Source organism: Myotis yumanensis, unplaced genomic scaffold (assembly GCF_028538775.1).
Source record: "Myotis yumanensis isolate MYYU_CA2020_CCGP unplaced genomic scaffold, mMyoYum1.0.hap1 SCAF_5, whole genome shotgun sequence".
NCBI classification, from domain to species: domain Eukaryota; kingdom Metazoa; phylum Chordata; class Mammalia; order Chiroptera; family Vespertilionidae; genus Myotis; species Myotis yumanensis.
The window spans coordinates 67888973-67905823 of NW_027223756.1; the positions used below are offsets into that span (position 1 = coordinate 67888973).

At 37.5% G+C, this 16851-nt stretch overlaps 1 protein-coding gene across 4 annotated transcripts in view; it reads right to left on the reverse strand.

The window, feature by feature from the left end:
• NEK1 (NIMA related kinase 1) overlaps positions 1-16851 on the reverse strand; it is a 142983-nt gene that overhangs the window by 69448 nt on the left and 56684 nt on the right. For all 4 annotated transcript variants that reach the window (XM_070415458.1, XM_070415457.1, XM_070415455.1 and 1 more), the window contains 6 exons: positions 16175-16234; positions 15875-15934; positions 15731-15778; positions 15493-15567; positions 9463-9626; positions 2104-2206 (listed from right to left, as the gene is read on the reverse strand). In XM_070415458.1, coding sequence (XP_070271559.1) covers positions 2104-2206; positions 9463-9626; positions 15493-15567; positions 15731-15778; positions 15875-15934; positions 16175-16234 — 510 coding nt within the window. The remainder of the gene's footprint in view (positions 1-2103; positions 2207-9462; positions 9627-15492; positions 15568-15730; positions 15779-15874; positions 15935-16174; positions 16235-16851) is intronic.

Sequence of the window (16851 nt, forward strand, 5' to 3'; positions counted from 1 at the left end):
GGAATGTTTCATTCTTCCAACAGCCAGAGTGGAAAGACCTCCAATCACAGGGCATTAAGTACTCAAGAGTACTGCCTGAGCAAGGGGCCAAATTAGTTCTAGACTGAAGGCTGTTTGGGACTTGCCTAGAAAAGCTAGAAGCAAGCCTTGCAAGACTCAAACTATTCCACGTAACTTAACTGCATCCCAGGATAAAAATCCAGTATATTAAAAAGAAAGATAAAATATACAATGCCTGGTATCCAATCACAAATTACCAGGTATAGATTAGGAATAATAAACAAAACAGAATTAGTACACAAGGTCATTAAAACAGTTATGGCAATTATATTTCATATGTTCAAGAAGGTAGAGAAAAGAATAAGTATTATAAAGAGGTACATAAAAAGTATTAAAATTAACTAAATGAATTTTAGGAGATAAAACATTTAATACCTGAGGTAAAAAATATATATAATATCTGGATGGGATTCACAGCAGATTACACAAAGTGGAAGAAAATTAATGCACTATAAGATATAATAATAGAGGCTATCCAAAATGAAACATAGAAAAAAGAGTGAAAACAATTGAACAGAACATAGTCAGCTGTTGAGAGAGCATCACATAGTCTAATATATGGGTACTGAGCATCCTAGAAAGAAAAAGAGAGAGAACAGAAAAATTTTGTTGAAGAAATAATGACTGCAATTTTTCCAAATTTGATAAAAATTATAAACCCAGAACCAAGACGCTCAATGAGCCCCAATAAAATAACCATGAAGAGTACATCAAGATACAGCATAGCATAATTAAATTGCTTCCAGTGATAAAGAGAGAATGTTAAAAGCCATCAGATAAAAACAACATTACATCTAGAGAAAAAAATTAGAATAATAGCAGACTTCTGGTCAGAAATAGACATGACAGACAATAAGTAGAGTGATATCTTTAAAGTACTGAAAGAAAAAAACTTTCAACCTATAATACTATATACAGCAAAAATCTTTTTCAAAAAAGACAGCAAAATATTTGTTGAGACAAACACTGAGCAATTTCGCCAGAAGACCAGCACTACTACAAATTATCATTTAATAACGAGCACAAAATAAGGACATTTCCCAACAAATCTTGGAAATTTTCTCTTGAGAAGGATTACCAGAAGATATTCTCCAGCATGAAGAAAAATAAACTGAAGGAAGAATGGGAGGATGTAAGGAACAATGCTAGGGGAAAAAAATCTGTAACTCTTGATAATTCTAATAATTGTTTTAAACATTTTAAATTAAAACTTGTAACTAAAATTCCTGATGCTGTTAACATGGGAGGTATGGAGCAAGGGAAAATGCTGGAGGATCTCTTCTACTATCTACAAGAAGTATAAAAATAGAGAATAATTCCAGATATTAGAGAAACAAATTACTGTTTGTTAAAAGGGTAACCATTAAAAAACTTAGCTATCTTTCTATGATATATTTCAAAAAATATCCTAAATTGGAATAATTGCATTAACTTGTAAAGATACCATTTATGAACTTACAGTAGATATGTCTAATCAAAATATGTTACCATATAATTGACCTATTTCCTATGTGAGCATGATGCTTCATGGAGTGCTGAGCTGAGAGAAATAATAATCAGTGTGTACCTCTATAAGTCAAAACTTTTAATATACTTTTGTTTCTAATTTGCTATTGAGTAAATGTGTAATTACACATACTTATCCAAATGTTTATTTCCCTTTTTTCTTTACATTCTCTGCTACTTTAAAGTATTTAAAACCAAAAGCATATGGAGAAATAAAATGAGCAATAATATAAGAACTAATTTATTCACTATATATATCTGGGTTGCTACATTTACTTCAGCTATTTTTAAAGGAAAGATACAGCCATGAACTTACTCCCAATTAATCATACCAACAACAGAATTTTATCCTAGCTTTAAAAGATATAGCAGAAGAGGAGTTAAATAAGTTAAGATACATCACAACTTTACATTCTGCAAATGTTTAGAGGAAATGTTTGTAAAAGATTATAGTTCTTTTCATTTATACCTACCTTAGTCCGGACCTTCACTTTGAATACTAATATGTTCAAAAACCTCAAGAGAAAAAAATCATACCATATGTCCTTCGGCTCGAGCTTTATTCTGCCTTGCTTCCCATTTTCGTTGTAGGTACTCTTCTACTTGTTTAGCTCTTTCCACAGCTAGCTGCCCCCTTTGCCTGGATAATGTAGATAAATAGCAAATTCAGAAATTCTGAACATTAAATATTCCATAAAGTTAAAAATTATTCTAAATCTTTTCTTTGTTGCAGAATATGAAGGCTGATATGAAATAAAATCTTCCTCTGTAATGAAGAAATACCTACATGTATATTAGTGTCTACTACCTAGAACAAATTCTTTACTGTTTTAAGTAGAAGTAAAATTTATACTATCATTCCAAATCTTAACAAGGTTACTCTTACATTTATTTAATCAACTCAACTTAAAGATACATAAAATTATTTTAGACTATACTTAATTACAGAAGAATTTCAATAGCTTCCAAGTAGTTAAGCGTATTTCAGAACTCTGTATAAAATATATCTAAGATCTTTCTCTTAATCAGTATTGAAGTAAAATTAAAGCAGTATAGTAGCAATTTCAAAAAGGAATAAAAAGTTTATTTGTGTGAAATATCAAAAATATAGTAAAAAGCAATGCCTAAATTCCTTAAATATCAGCACTATGAAAAAGTAAAATAGTTGTTAGGAAAAAAATTAATAGCACAGTTATTTGTTTTTATCTTTTCCAATTATATGTCTGTATCTTCCTCTGACAATTACTAAAGAATGTAAACATGTTGAGTCCAGACTATAAATAAAAATACCAATAACAAACATTTATTGAATATCTAATATATATTGTGCCTATTACCATGCTAAGTATAAGAGACACAAAAATAAATACAACCCAACCCCAGTAATCATAGAACTCAGAGCATAGTATCAACTCCAGTTACTTTTGGAGGTGAGGAACAAAGATGAAGTTATTGTCTGTGCTCCTATTAGGATTTTGGCTACTAAAGCACACAAGCTTCCTACAACCTTTCTTTAGGACCATAACTAAGTCATGGTCTGAAAAACACATGCAATAATGCCTTTTCTGTCTTCTGGTAGGTTTAAACACTTCTGATTTTTATGCCTCAAATAATAATTTCCTTTACATGTTTTGTTAACTACTAACTGAAATAGAAACACTTTTTAGAAATGAAATTAAGCTATTAAAATCTGTTCCACCACAAAGCTATGAATGAGTATGCTCTAAGGTTTATTTACCTTATGTGATGCGTAAAAGAGATTCTTGTGAAATTTCCATCCCTGAAATTTTTCTAGGATTAGGTAATCTCTAAAGCTGGCTAAGGGCCTTTTATTGTGACTCTCAGATACGGCTAGGTAGCTAAACTTTAATCTAGTTCCACATGACCAAATTCAGAAAAACACTCCAGCCAAGCCATGGTAGCTTGAGTAGATTAAGAATAATGAAGGAGAAAGTTGTTAATGCCTCTGTAGAGCACATGTGCTATATTCTACCAGTCATATTATGCACTGCATAGCTCTGAGATTAATAAGGTACATCTGGTCTGGATGCAATATATGTCCTCAATATATACAGGCAAGGCCGTATCCTAGCCTACTATAGCCCCTTTTAAATAAAGCTGGGCCTAAAAAGGGTAGACAAAATTTCAGAGGGTATGATGCTCAGTCATGTCTACTGAAACTACAGGTCTACTGTTAGGCTTTTTGGGGGGGTCCTGAAGGCTTACACCACCATCTCTAATTAGATAAAATTTCTGATCTCTCTGGTATGTGGTCCTCACTTCCTTCTTTAACCTTTACAGAAGTAAATTAGGTTTTATTTTCCATCCTAAGATACTATGTCTAATGTTTGTCAGTCTGAACCTCCAACTGACATATGTTAATACAACAGTTGCACAGAATTATTTTGCTAAAAACCTGGTTATATGTACTATAGCTTTGATTTATAAACTTTTCACACCATTTATATTTATACTAGTGGCCCGGTGCACAAATTCCTGCACATTGAAAGAAAATTAATTAGGAGAAATATTTTAATATCGCTATTCACACTTTCTCTATAATAGAAGTGTCAACCAAACTCACGATCAGCAATGACAGATCGAAACACATATGTGCGATTGGCACCAGCAAGATCTTTATATGTATCGTGCATGCACAACTCAACTTAGCCTTTTATAGATATAGAATAAACTAGTTTAATTAGACCTGCTTTCTGATTTGGCTAAACTTTTTCCAGCCCAGTGAAGCACCCCAACTTCTCTTTCAGGTAATTGTCAGCCACACAGCAGTAAATAACAATACGAAGCAGATTATTATTGTAGATCACACAGGGAGAACAAAGAGTAAAAATATTTAATTGCAGCAGTGTTTGACTACATTCTGTGCAGTGAGAAAACCTGAAGTCATTTTCAAGGTTCACCATTTCTTCTTTTCAGTCGAGTCAAGTTTCTAAGCTTTCTAAATCACCATTTTCTGGCTAATGAAAAGAAAAGAGGATTCCACCGAGTCTCCTATCTACCTACTAGAGGACTTCTGTGAGGATCAAATGAGATGAGGCACGGGAAAACGCTTCACAGACATTTGGTTAAAATGTAAAATGTTTCCACCTGGCTATGAAGCAAGTCGTGTTCCTGGGCTGAAGAAACTCCAAGGAGGCTAGTCATTGCTAAGGAGAGGAAGTTGGGTGTTGCTACGTGACGTCATTACCCAGACCCACAGCCACCGTTTCCCGGCTAGGCTGGGTTGTGGGCTGCATTTTGTGCCATGGGGTGTTGGCAGCATCAGCTGCGATTTGGTAGGCTGTCGCTCCTGGGTTGTGGTAGGGCCCGTGCTCCACTTAGGGGAAGCTGAATGTTGCTTTGTCGGCACCAGGTCTGAACTGCCATTTCACTGTTAATGGCCAGTATACATCATCCTGCATTGAGCTTCTGCCCCCTGGTGCTCAGTATGCATCATAGCAACCAGTCGGATGATGGGAGGGACACTTAGCATATTAGCCTTTGATATATATACTAGAGCCCGGTGCACAAAAATTTGTGCACTTGCGGGGGAGGGGGGGGTCCCTCAGCCCGGCCTGTGCCCTCTCGCAGTCTGGGACCCCTCGGGAGATAACGACCTGCTGGCTTAGGCCTGCTCCTAGGTGCAGCCCCTGGTCGGGCTCAGAGCAGGGTCGATTGGGGAGTTGGGGCGCCGCCCCCGTCATGCACAGAGCAGGGCGGATCGGGAGGTTGCGATGCCACCCTCAGTCACACTCAGGGTAGGGCCGATTGGGGGGTTGGGGTACCGCCCCGTCACACTCAAGGCAGGGTCGATGGGGAGGTTGCGGCGCCACCCCGTCACGCACAGAGCAGGGCCAATCAGGGGTTGGGGCGCTGCCCCCTGTCACTCACAGAGCAGGGCCCATCAGGGGGGTTGGGGCTCCATACCCTGTCAAGCACAGAGCAGGGTCGATCAGGGGGTTGGGGAGCTCCCCCCTGTCACGCACAGAGCAGGGCCCATCAGGGGGTTGAGCAGCTCCCCCCTGTCACACACAGAGCAGGGCCGATGGGGAGGTTATGGCTCTACCCCGTCACACACAGAGCAGGGCCCGTGGGGGGCGGTTGGGGCACCGCCCTCTATCACCCACAGAGCAGGGCCGATCAGGAGGTTGGGGCGCCAACCTCGTCACACACAGAGCAGGGCCCGTGGGGGGGCGGTTGGGGCGCCGCACCCTGTCACACACAGAGCAGGGCCGATCAGGCGGCGGGGCCACAACCTCCCTATCCGCCCTGCTCTGTTCGTGACAGGGGAAGGCGCCCCAGCCCCCTGATCAGCCCTGCTCTGTGCCTGATAGGGGGGAGCTCCCCAACTCCCTGATCGCCCTGTGGCTTTGTGTGTGACAGGGTGTGGCGCACACCCCCCCCCCCCCCACGGGCCCTGCTCTGTGTGGGACGGGGTAGAGCCATAACCTCCCCATCAGCCCTGCCCTGAGTGTGACTAATTTCCCTTGTGATGAAGTATTTATAACTTTAACATCACATGCTCTTCAAACTCGAGAGAAAGCAACATATAACTGACCATGTCCAAAAATGGGTTCAGATAGGAATATTCCTACTGTCTAGAATTTGTTCTTGTGATTTATTAATAGTCATCGAAAATGCTGGCATCATGAGTAACTGTCTTCGAATTAATTTAAATGGGAGGCCAGTGTCAGACGGGGACATATATCAGGGGACAAATCAATTCTTAGAATCAGAACAACCTCTCCTTCCACAGATCCTGTTAATACTTCAGCTTCAATTATGTTAGGTCGCAATCTTGTGATAATAAACCTAACCATTACAAAGTCCGCATTTACTATTAATATTTCTCAGTAGCATGATGATTACACCTACTTTCAATTTTAATTTATGACACGGCATTCCCAAAAGAGTAATACTACTAAGAAATTCGATGGGAAAATTTTCCTTTTCGGCATCATCCATTGAATTGATGGAATCATCACTCAAATATATGTGAAAATCTCCACTGAGTATATCCAAAATTTCTTCATTTAATTTATGAACATGCTCATTTTTTGGGCAAAGAATCGCATATTTAGATATATTTTTAATATTATCTATAGATATACTATTTCCAAAGGCAGCTTCAATAATAGATCCATTATAAATCATTTCACGAGGGATTTCAATAATATCCATTCCTAAATGAAAACTGCTATCAAGTTTGCCATCTCTAAGTTTTACTAACCATTCGCTAAAAGCAGAATCCTTTGATCTCATATTTGTTTTAAGAGACAATAGTCTGAAACATCCCCAAACACTGCAGTACTTTAAACTTGTTTGTACTATAGCCAATCGCATAGCAGTTGGTCTTCAGATACATTCCGTCGACGACGACGCCAGCTTCTTTTGGCTTCAGAGGTACGTTGTGCCAATAGTTGATCTTAAGACATATTCTGTCGATGCCGCTGCTTTCTTTCAGCTTCAGAATGTCAACAAAAACAACCAAATTTACGATCGACAATGACAGATCGAAACACACGCGTGCAATTGGCACCAGTGAGAGCTTTCTATGTATTGCACATTCGCAAGTAAACGTTTATTTTTAAACTAGAGGCCCGGTGCAATCCAGGACCCCTCAGGGGATGCCAGACTGCTGGTTTCGGCCCAATCCCTGCAGGCCAGGCTGAGGGACCCCACCAGTGCACAAATCTGTGCACCGGGCCTCTAGTATGCATATAAGATCTTTGGTTAATCTCTTCTCGCCCTCCCCTCTCCCACCTTCCCTCTGAGATTCATAAGTCTGTTCAATGTTTCCATGCCTGTATGTTGAGCATCTGCCCCTTGGTGGTCAGTGTGTGTCATAGCTACCGGTTGAACAGTCACTTAGGCTTTTTTTTTCTTTATTGATTAAGGTATTACATATGTGTCCTTATCACACCCTTGCCCCACCACCCCCTCCTCATGCCCTCACCCTCCGGTGTCTGTGTCCATTTGGTTAGGCTTATCTGCATGCATACAAGTCCTTTGGTTGATCTCTTCTCCTTACCCTCACCCTCCCCTGCCTTCCGAGGTTTGAGCATCTGATCGATGCTTCTCTGTCTCTGGATCCATTTTTATTCATCAGTTTATGTTGTTCATTATATTCCATAAATGAGTGAGATCATGTGATATTTATCTTTCTCTGACTGGCTTATTTCACTTAGCATAATGCTCTCCAGGTCCATCCATACTGTTGCAAATGGTAGGAGTTCTTTCCTTTTTACAGTAGCATAGTATTCCACTGTGTAAATGTACTACCATTTTTTAATCCACTCATCTGCTGATGGGAACTTAAGCTGTTTCCAAATCTTAGCTATTGTAAATTGTGCTGCTATGAACACAGAGGTGCATATATCCTTTCTGATTGGTGTTTCTCATTTATTGGGATATAGTCCTAGAAGTGGGATCACTGGGTCAAATGGGAGTTCCATTTTTAGTTTTTTGAGGACACTCCATACTGTTCTCCACAGTGGCTGCACCAGTCTGCATTCCCACCAGCAGTGCATGAGGGTTCCTTTTTCTCCACATCCTCTCCAGCACTTATCATTTGTTGATTTGTTGATGATAGCCATTCTGACAGGTGTGATCACTTAGGCTTTTATATATATAGATTGCCAGTATGCGTCATATGTACCAGTCGGTTGATTGGTCGGACATATGGTCTGTCACTTAGCCTTTTATATGTATAGATACACTTATTTTAGGAAGATTTGACTAAAATAAAACAAAATAAAGCCAAACCAGTTATATACTAGAAAGATCAATAACACCAGGGGATAAAAGCCACACATAAAATTTGCTTTGCCGTCTCATAAAAAATAGGCATTTATATGTGAGTCTTCATAGCCTTCCTTTCTCTACAATGGAGAATCTACAATTAGCTTACTTCAGGCTACTGTACATTATTCAATAATGTTAATTTATATTCACCTCAATTATTTATCTCCGCTTAACTACCTTTAATCATATTTTTAATTGGGGGGATCATAAAGTATTCTCCTTAAAATGACAAGGAAGAGGTAACGTTTTCACAAAATGATATTCTGAAAATCCAAATGTTTTATAAAAGAAATTGGAATTGTCTAAGAAAACATGTATGCACACTTAAGAAAAAAGGAACTATGCAAATTAAAACTATTGACTGCTACCATATTAAATTAATTCAATGGAAGAAAAGAAAAATCTGATAAACAAGACCATAGCCATAAATCAGAAATGAATGTGAAGAGAAAACAAGCAGAGACAACAAAGAGAAAAGTGGAGTTCTAAGTGATGAGGAAAAGAACACCAAAAAAACATGGCTTTGTAGTTTTGCATAAAGTGTGATTCCATTTAAATATATTCTGATTTATTTAAAGCAAGTGGATGAAGTTATTACAACCATATGTTAACTCAAAGTTATCACATGTTCCTTTAAACAGTACATTCAGTCTATAACATACAAATAAGCTATGAAAATTCTGCTGAATTGAGGAGCTATTTGTTTGCCTAATCAAAGGCCAAATTTGCACCTGAGAAAATTACTAAACCCAGAAGGCAAAAAAAAAGTCAATGAAATCAATGGAGAAAACATTCACAAAGTGTAGATACTAAACTAGATGTGACATAAAAAAAAAAAAAATTACAAACAAGGATGCACTTATGGATCATTACAGTCCGACCTGTTTGCATTGGCTTAGTTAGACATGGCCTTCAATCTCTTCAAAGTTTCTCTAATAGCATCAGCATTAGAGAAATAGTGATGAACTGCAGCCCCATTGGGAAATCCTGAACGTACTCCAAGTGATATTCCTCTGTAGGTAAATATGCACAACGACTTTTACTACTTTCTCTGAAGCAAAGCACAAGCAACTTCTACAGAACACAACCTACCTTTCTGGAAGCCTTCGGCCATATATTTCTCCTTTCCATTTAGCTTCATTATCTTCTGCTCTTTGTTGCTGCATTCGATCAAAAATAGCATGATAATGTTCATATTGTCCCCGAGGAGAAAAAGATGATGGAGCCACAGCCCCTCCACTGCCAAAAAAGGTAGCCTAGGAATTAAAAAAAAAAAGAGCTCTCAAATGATTATCTCATAATACCTAAAACACCCATAACATCCTCAAAAGAAAAAAATTTCAACACTTGACTTTCAAAAGGCAATTATCTAGTTTGAAAATATTAATAAACATATTGCCTAAGGAAAATGTCTTCCTACTATATTATAATCATTAACAATAAAAAAGTAATATACTTTGTAACTAACGATAAAACATAATTTAATGCAACAAACAAAAATATAAAATGTCACTAAATTCATGTAAACAGGAAAAAATCTGGTCTTAATTAATATGTTTTGAAACAAGATTCTAGTATACATTTTATGTGATCCCATTCTTTTAAGATTAAATATGTATAGCTTATAAGTAAAGCAGAGCTGCTTTTGTAACATTCAAAATTATAGCTAACAAAAACATTTGCATATGGTATTTAACATACTCCAAATCCTTCAATTCAACAAGCAATGAAGACATAAACACCACTGAAACACGCTCTGGGTATAAATAAAAGAAACAAAAGCACCATATAGATTCTTAAGCACAAAACTAGAAAAACATTTCATGCCTATGGCAAATGAACGGTTATAGGCACACTCTAAAGCAGTCGGTACTGAGCAAATTTACAAAATAGAAAAAAAAATTGTCAAAAGTTAAAAAAATCTCTAAAAATTAAAGAAAAAACACTGGAAAAATATATTGTTCAACCCAGCCTTGAAAGCAATAGAGCGGGAGAGGGAGCAGGAGGGAGAGGGAGGGAAGGAGAGGGAGGGAGAGAGAGGGAGGGAGAGAGAGGGAGGGAGAGAGAGAGGGAGGGAGAGAGAGGGAGAGAAACAGACATACTAAATGAGCCAGAGTATTAAAGCAAAAATAAACAATGTATGTATATATTTGGGTGTTGTCAGTAGGGGAAGGAATTAGGAAGACAGATATAATTAGAAGGAAGGCAAATAGGGGAATTAAGCTTGGTCATAAAAGGTTAGTACAGCTAACTGCTATCAAACCTGGGTGTTTGAGTTCATATAATAAACAACAGAAAGCATTTATAAACTTTCTAGTGGGAATAGAATACAAAAACAGTTTTTAAGAAATTCAGTAAGGCAAATTATGCATAATAAACAGGAATAAGAGAGAGAACAAGATTGAGGATAATTAGAAGGCTTGTTGCCCTGACACCAAGTCAAGACGCCTAGAAATAAAAGGCATTTAGCTAAAACGTAAGTGCTTAAGGGAGTTCTGGGTTCTCCATGGGAATGACGAAGGATAAAGGCAAAAACACAAGGATACAACTTCAGACACATAAGAATTCAAGCACATAGAAAACTCAAAGTTAGAAAATAGGAGATATCAGAAAGGGGTAAGAGTTAAAAAGAAGTAAGTGTATAATGTTACAGATGTCACGGTGGAAGGATATCACTGAGGTGAGGAAACCAATGACCTCAAATGCAGAGGTCAAAGCACTGAAAGTAAGACACACTGCTATGACTAAAGTTGAGTGGTAACGTTTAAAAAACCCATTTCTGTGAAGTGATAAGAACAGAATCCAGAACACTGACAGTAAAGGAAGAAGAGCTTCCAAGTGATAATATCTTAAGGAAGAAGTCTGAATAACAAAAAGTACAAAGAAAAATACTAGAATCAAATAAAAGACATTTCAGTGTACTCTACGAGATAGCATTTGTGTTAACATCTTGACACAGTGGGTTGCATATCCTGTCTAATAAAAGAGTAATATGCAAATTAACCATCACTTTGCAATAAAGATGGTGATGCCCACAGCCAATAAGGAGGGAATATGCAAATTGATGCGACAAAGATGGTGGCACTGGCCGGAGGCACAGAGTCGGCCGGAGAGCGGGCAGGAGGCTTGGCTTCCTTGATCGCCCCAGCCACGGTGGAGGGGGCCAAGGCAGAGGCCAAGGCAGGGGCGATCAGGGAAGCAGGGGAGAGCAGTTCGGGGCCATCAGGCCGGCAGGGGAGAGCAGTTCGGGGCCATCAGGCCGGCAGAGGAGAGCAGTTGGGGCAATCGGGCTGGCAGGGAGGGCAGCTGGGGGCAATCTAGCTGGCAGGGGAGCAGTTAGGCGTTGATCAAGCTGTCAGGGGAGTGGTTAGGGGGTGATCAGGCTGGCAGGCAGAAGTGGTTAGGGCAATCAGGCAGGTAAGCAGGCGAATGGTTGGGAGCCAGTAGTCTCAGATTGTGAGAGGGATGTCTGACTGCCCATTTAGGCCCAATCCCTGTGGGCAGTTGGACATCCCCTGAGGGGTCCCAGATTGGAGAGGGTGCAGGGTGGGCTAAGAGACCCCCCTCACCCCCCTGTGCATGAATTTCGTGCACCAGGCCACTAGTAATATTATAAGAAAGATTAATTTTGCCCAGCCAATGTTGCTCAGTGGTTGAGCATCGACTTATGAATCTGGAAGTCACAGTTCGATTCTCAGGGCACATGCCCGTGTTGCCCATTGTGGAGTGTGCAGGAGGCAGCCAATCAATGATTCTCTCTCATCATTGATGTTTCTATCTCTCTCCCTCTCCCTTCATGTCTGAAGTCAGTAAAAATATATTTTTTAAAAATCAGAAAGACTAATTTTAAAAATATCAGCTCAAGATAAATACTGATAACTGATTAAAGATGTCTGAATAGCAAGAGATTAAAGTTGCTAGAAATAGGTAAGATAATTAGGCAGGAAACTCCATCCAGATGTTCCTCACACACATCTCCAAAACGCGAATCTCTAGGCAAGCATCAGAATCAGAATTCTGGTGAAAGATAGTCATTTCTCCTAGGAGAGTGTTTACTATTTGAGTTTAGTCTGGTGTGAATATCTTCTTAACTTCATTTGAGTGTTTCAATGTTTTTCTTTAACAAAATTATGAAAACGAAAGTATGTAAACATCTCTGAAGATTCCTATACTGAAAATAACGTTGAAAATACTGTACTAGAATACTGAAGCAATATGACCTTTGAAAATCACTTATTTCACCCAATATGAGCACAGGTTGATGAATTTTGACAAATGTATACACTCGTACAGCCACTACCACAATCAAAAGCACATCCATCACCCCAGCAAGTCCCCTCATGTTCCTTGGAAGCCGATGCCTCCCCACTCCAGCAACTACCATCTGCTCTGTCCTGTGAGTGAGAGCTGCCGTCTCTGTAATTTCATGTAAATGGAATCATGAAATCTGTACTCGTGTCTGGCTTCTTTTACTCAGGATAATGTTTTGATTGTTCCATGTTGTTACATGTATTAACAGCCTACTCCTTTTTATTGCTGAATAGTATTCTAATATATTTTCAAACAATAGATATGCCTCTTAAATATTATGATCATCACATGATCAAACTACATATGTGGAATATTTCATAATTTTTCTAAAAACACGTTCATAAGAGATACATCAAAAATGGATAAAGCAAAAGTGTCCCAGATTTTGCAGATACCAAGTAACCAAATCAGCTGGTTATTTATACTATGAAGAATGTCTTTATTAGTTAGAGGTATATAATAATATTAATTTTGAAATGCTTCCCTTAATATTTATTTTTTATTTCATCTTTATTTTGGGGATTTCCTTAATTTGATTCACATTATACTTAGCCTCCAGGTCCTTATAAACTGTTCAGAAATCAAACAGCCTAGGAAGTTAAATATTTCAAATCCCATCGGAATAATCACAGAAATTAACATAGATTTAGAGCTGTGAGAAATATTTTTAGGTCAAATAAATTACTTTATTAATGCTCAGTGACAGCATTATAGAATTTAAAAAGTGAAGCAGAAATCTGTTAAGTACGTAGTATCTAACACTGTTGAAAAATTGTCTCAATTATCAAACAACATTGACAAAAATGAACTTTAGAATTAAATACAGCTTTAGGCAGGATAGTAAAAAAAGTTATTTTATTGCACAGAAGATATACAAAAAGGGAGAAGAAAAATAATCAAACTCTCAACATTAATCATGGACTTGATATGAAATACTTGACAATATCTGAGGGCCTAACTTTGATTGGTAAGTCTTTACTTTCCAATCAGATAAAAGGTTATTTTAGAATGAGTCAAATTCTGTCTGAGTTATTCCTCATCATTCAGGAGGTAATAAGTTGTACTTCCTGGTAGATAGTATAGTACAAAAATAACAAAATGAAATATTAAAATAAAATTGTATTACTAAAGATTGTACTATAGATTCTATACTAATACAGAATTAGAAAAAGTGACTCAAGAAAGTCAAGATAGAACATATATGTCTACATAAAACAGACAAAGCAGACTTTTATTCATATCATAACCTTTGAAGAATAGAAACAAGTAAGAATGGCAATCAATTCAAACTGACAAATATATATCCAGCACCTAAATATCAAGTTTAATGAGCATGGGTCAGAGGGATTCGGTTTAAAGGGTTGACTAACAGTTGATTGGATAGTACAAATTAATACAGAGAAATAATAATGTGTCCATTTTTACGGCTGTGTAACAAATGACCACAAACTTAACAAATTAAAACAATATCCATTTATTATTTCACAGTTTCCCGGGCTTAGAAGTCTGGGTATCCTGCTCAGGATCTCACCAGGCAGAAACCAAGGTTCAGCCATAGCTGCAATTCTCAGCGGAGGCTCAGAGTCCTTTCCAAGCTCACTGGTTCTTGGCAGAGTTCATGTGCTTGTAGCTATAATGGCTAAGGTCACCCTTTCCTTGGCCAGAGACCACTACAAACTCCAAGAGATCACTAACTTCCTTGCCATGTGAATACTTGCCTTTTTCCAGACCAGCAGAAGCATACCTATCTCTAACCTTCTTCTCCCCATCCAGGCTGCTATGAGGGAGTCGTGAATCAGATGTTAATGAAATCACAGGAGTGACTATCGCCTCTACCATCATCGTTTTCCATAAAATAAAGCCTATTTAAGGAGCTGCTATACTACCATATCCACAAGTTCCACCAATACTCAAGGGGAGGGAAAAATACAAGGTGTGTACACCAGAGGTCAGGAATTTGGGGGACCATTTTAGATGTCAGCCTACACAGATAGGTAAAGATGCTACACGAGCAAAAGAGGAAATGCAATATAAAGATTAGCAGAACAAAGAAAGAAGCAGGACATTAACATATGAGACCTTGCTAACCAAACTCCAGGAACTGTTCTTAAATTTTTTAAAAAATAAGAATTTAAGGTTCAGAAAACTTAAGTAATGTGTATACAGTTATATAGTCTGGATCTATCCAAAGCAAATGTTTGAATTAACAGATCTAGTTAGGTAACTGGTTATTTAATAAACAATTAATGATTAGCTTCCTTGTTGTTGTTTTTTAGGTTGGAAATGGGAATGAGAGTGAGAAAGTAGGGAAGGGTAGTATCAAATAAAGAGAAACACAAGTGCAAAGAAAAAATTAAGCAGACCTCACTCCACAAGGAAACTACAAGTATGGTCTTTAGTTCAGCATGACTACAACATACAGTGTATGGTAGGGAATGGATGGACAGAAGGTTAGAGAGATTGGTAGGGGCCAGATGAACATAGTTCTTCTGAAAATTTAATCTTGGAGGACACATGAAGCTGCAGAGGATTTCAGGCAAATTTGATTTGATTTGATTTTAAATAGACTCTTCTGGCAGGAACAGTGTATCCACAGCCTTTACATAAAAATGTTTAAGCAATTGCCAGTCACATACTAGTTATCAATACAAGTTACATATCAAATAAATGCAGAAAAACTAAGAATTCATAATAGAGGCTGAAGAATTCTAGATTAAATGTACTCCTAAAGAGAGCCAATTATATATATTGTAAAGAGCAAGGTGAAACTAGAAAAAGAGTGGCAGTACTATATTGGTATCGAGTGCCTACCTTTACTTCACCACCTCCTCCAGCACTTAGCACGTTTTTCCATCCTTGTTCCCTGGCCCTATTTATTCTCTCCAACTTTGGGGGAAAAGAAACAAACAAACAAAACACCATTTCAAGTATTTAATATAAAATACATAAAATACATTTAGTGATGAAATGGAAATCAGTGTTCTTTTTTTAAAAAGTGTTTGTGGGGGGAGAGTGGAATATACCAGGAAAAAATGAATTATCCTCTTACCCTTTCCTTTTCTTGCCTTTTCATCTGTTCAGCCTTCAATAAACTAATCTGTAACAATTTTAAAGACAAACTTCTTAGAACCTTGAAACTAATACCATCTGCAGCTTGGCAAGGGAAGAAGAATAAGAGCAAAAAAAAAACTACCTGATCTTTTTGTTTCTTTGCTTTATCAATAAATTCCAACCTCCTCTTTCTTGCTGCTTCCTTAAATAAACAAGAACATTTTTATCAATAATAATTTCTACTTTTTCCAGTACATCAGGAAAGTTAGCACACCAAAGGTAGAGGTATGCCCAGGGAGGTAAAAAAGAAATGTCAAAGGTGTTTTTGTTTTTTAATAAAGAAATAAGGAGGAAAGGTTTGGAGGTTTTTCTATAGCTTTTGTTTCTTTTCTTATAATTATTTTTGCAAAGCTTTAAAATAAGCAGACAGATGTCTTTATACCTCAAACATTTTCCTCCTTTCTTCTCCAGGATTCACTTTCTTCAATGGAGTTTGATGGGCCTGGACAAAAAGTAAAACTACAAATTAGATAAGGATTTGTTATCTACATTTCTATCTGCATTTGTTTTCTACATTGATATACTTAAAGAACAGTAGCTTTCAAGCTTTTTCTAAAAGTAACCAGCAATAAGAAATATATTTCACACCCAGACCCAGTAAAGACACACACACTTCCAAAGTTTCATAAAATAACTTTACTATGTTTAGTAGATTCTGTTACTTTCCCTTCTAACCCCTTTTTAAAAAGTCCCTGCTCTTCATCCACTAAACTAAGTTTGCCACTACTAATAGAGAGCACTCCACAGTTTTTAAATAGTCAAGAGAGAGTTCTGGGGTCACTGTTATGGAAGTATAAGGAAAAAAAACACCATGTAGATATTGCTCTTCATAGTTTACAAATACACAGTTAACATTTTAAAGTATATTCTATTATATAAAATTTAAAACGAGTGGGAAATGCTACTCAGAAGCTTTGTAAAAATACACATTCCTTCCATACAACGGAATATTATTTGGCAATAGAAAGGCATAAAGTACTGATACATGCTACAACATGGATACATGCTACAAACTTGTAAACATTATGCTAAATAAAAAATCCAGTCGCATATCGTATG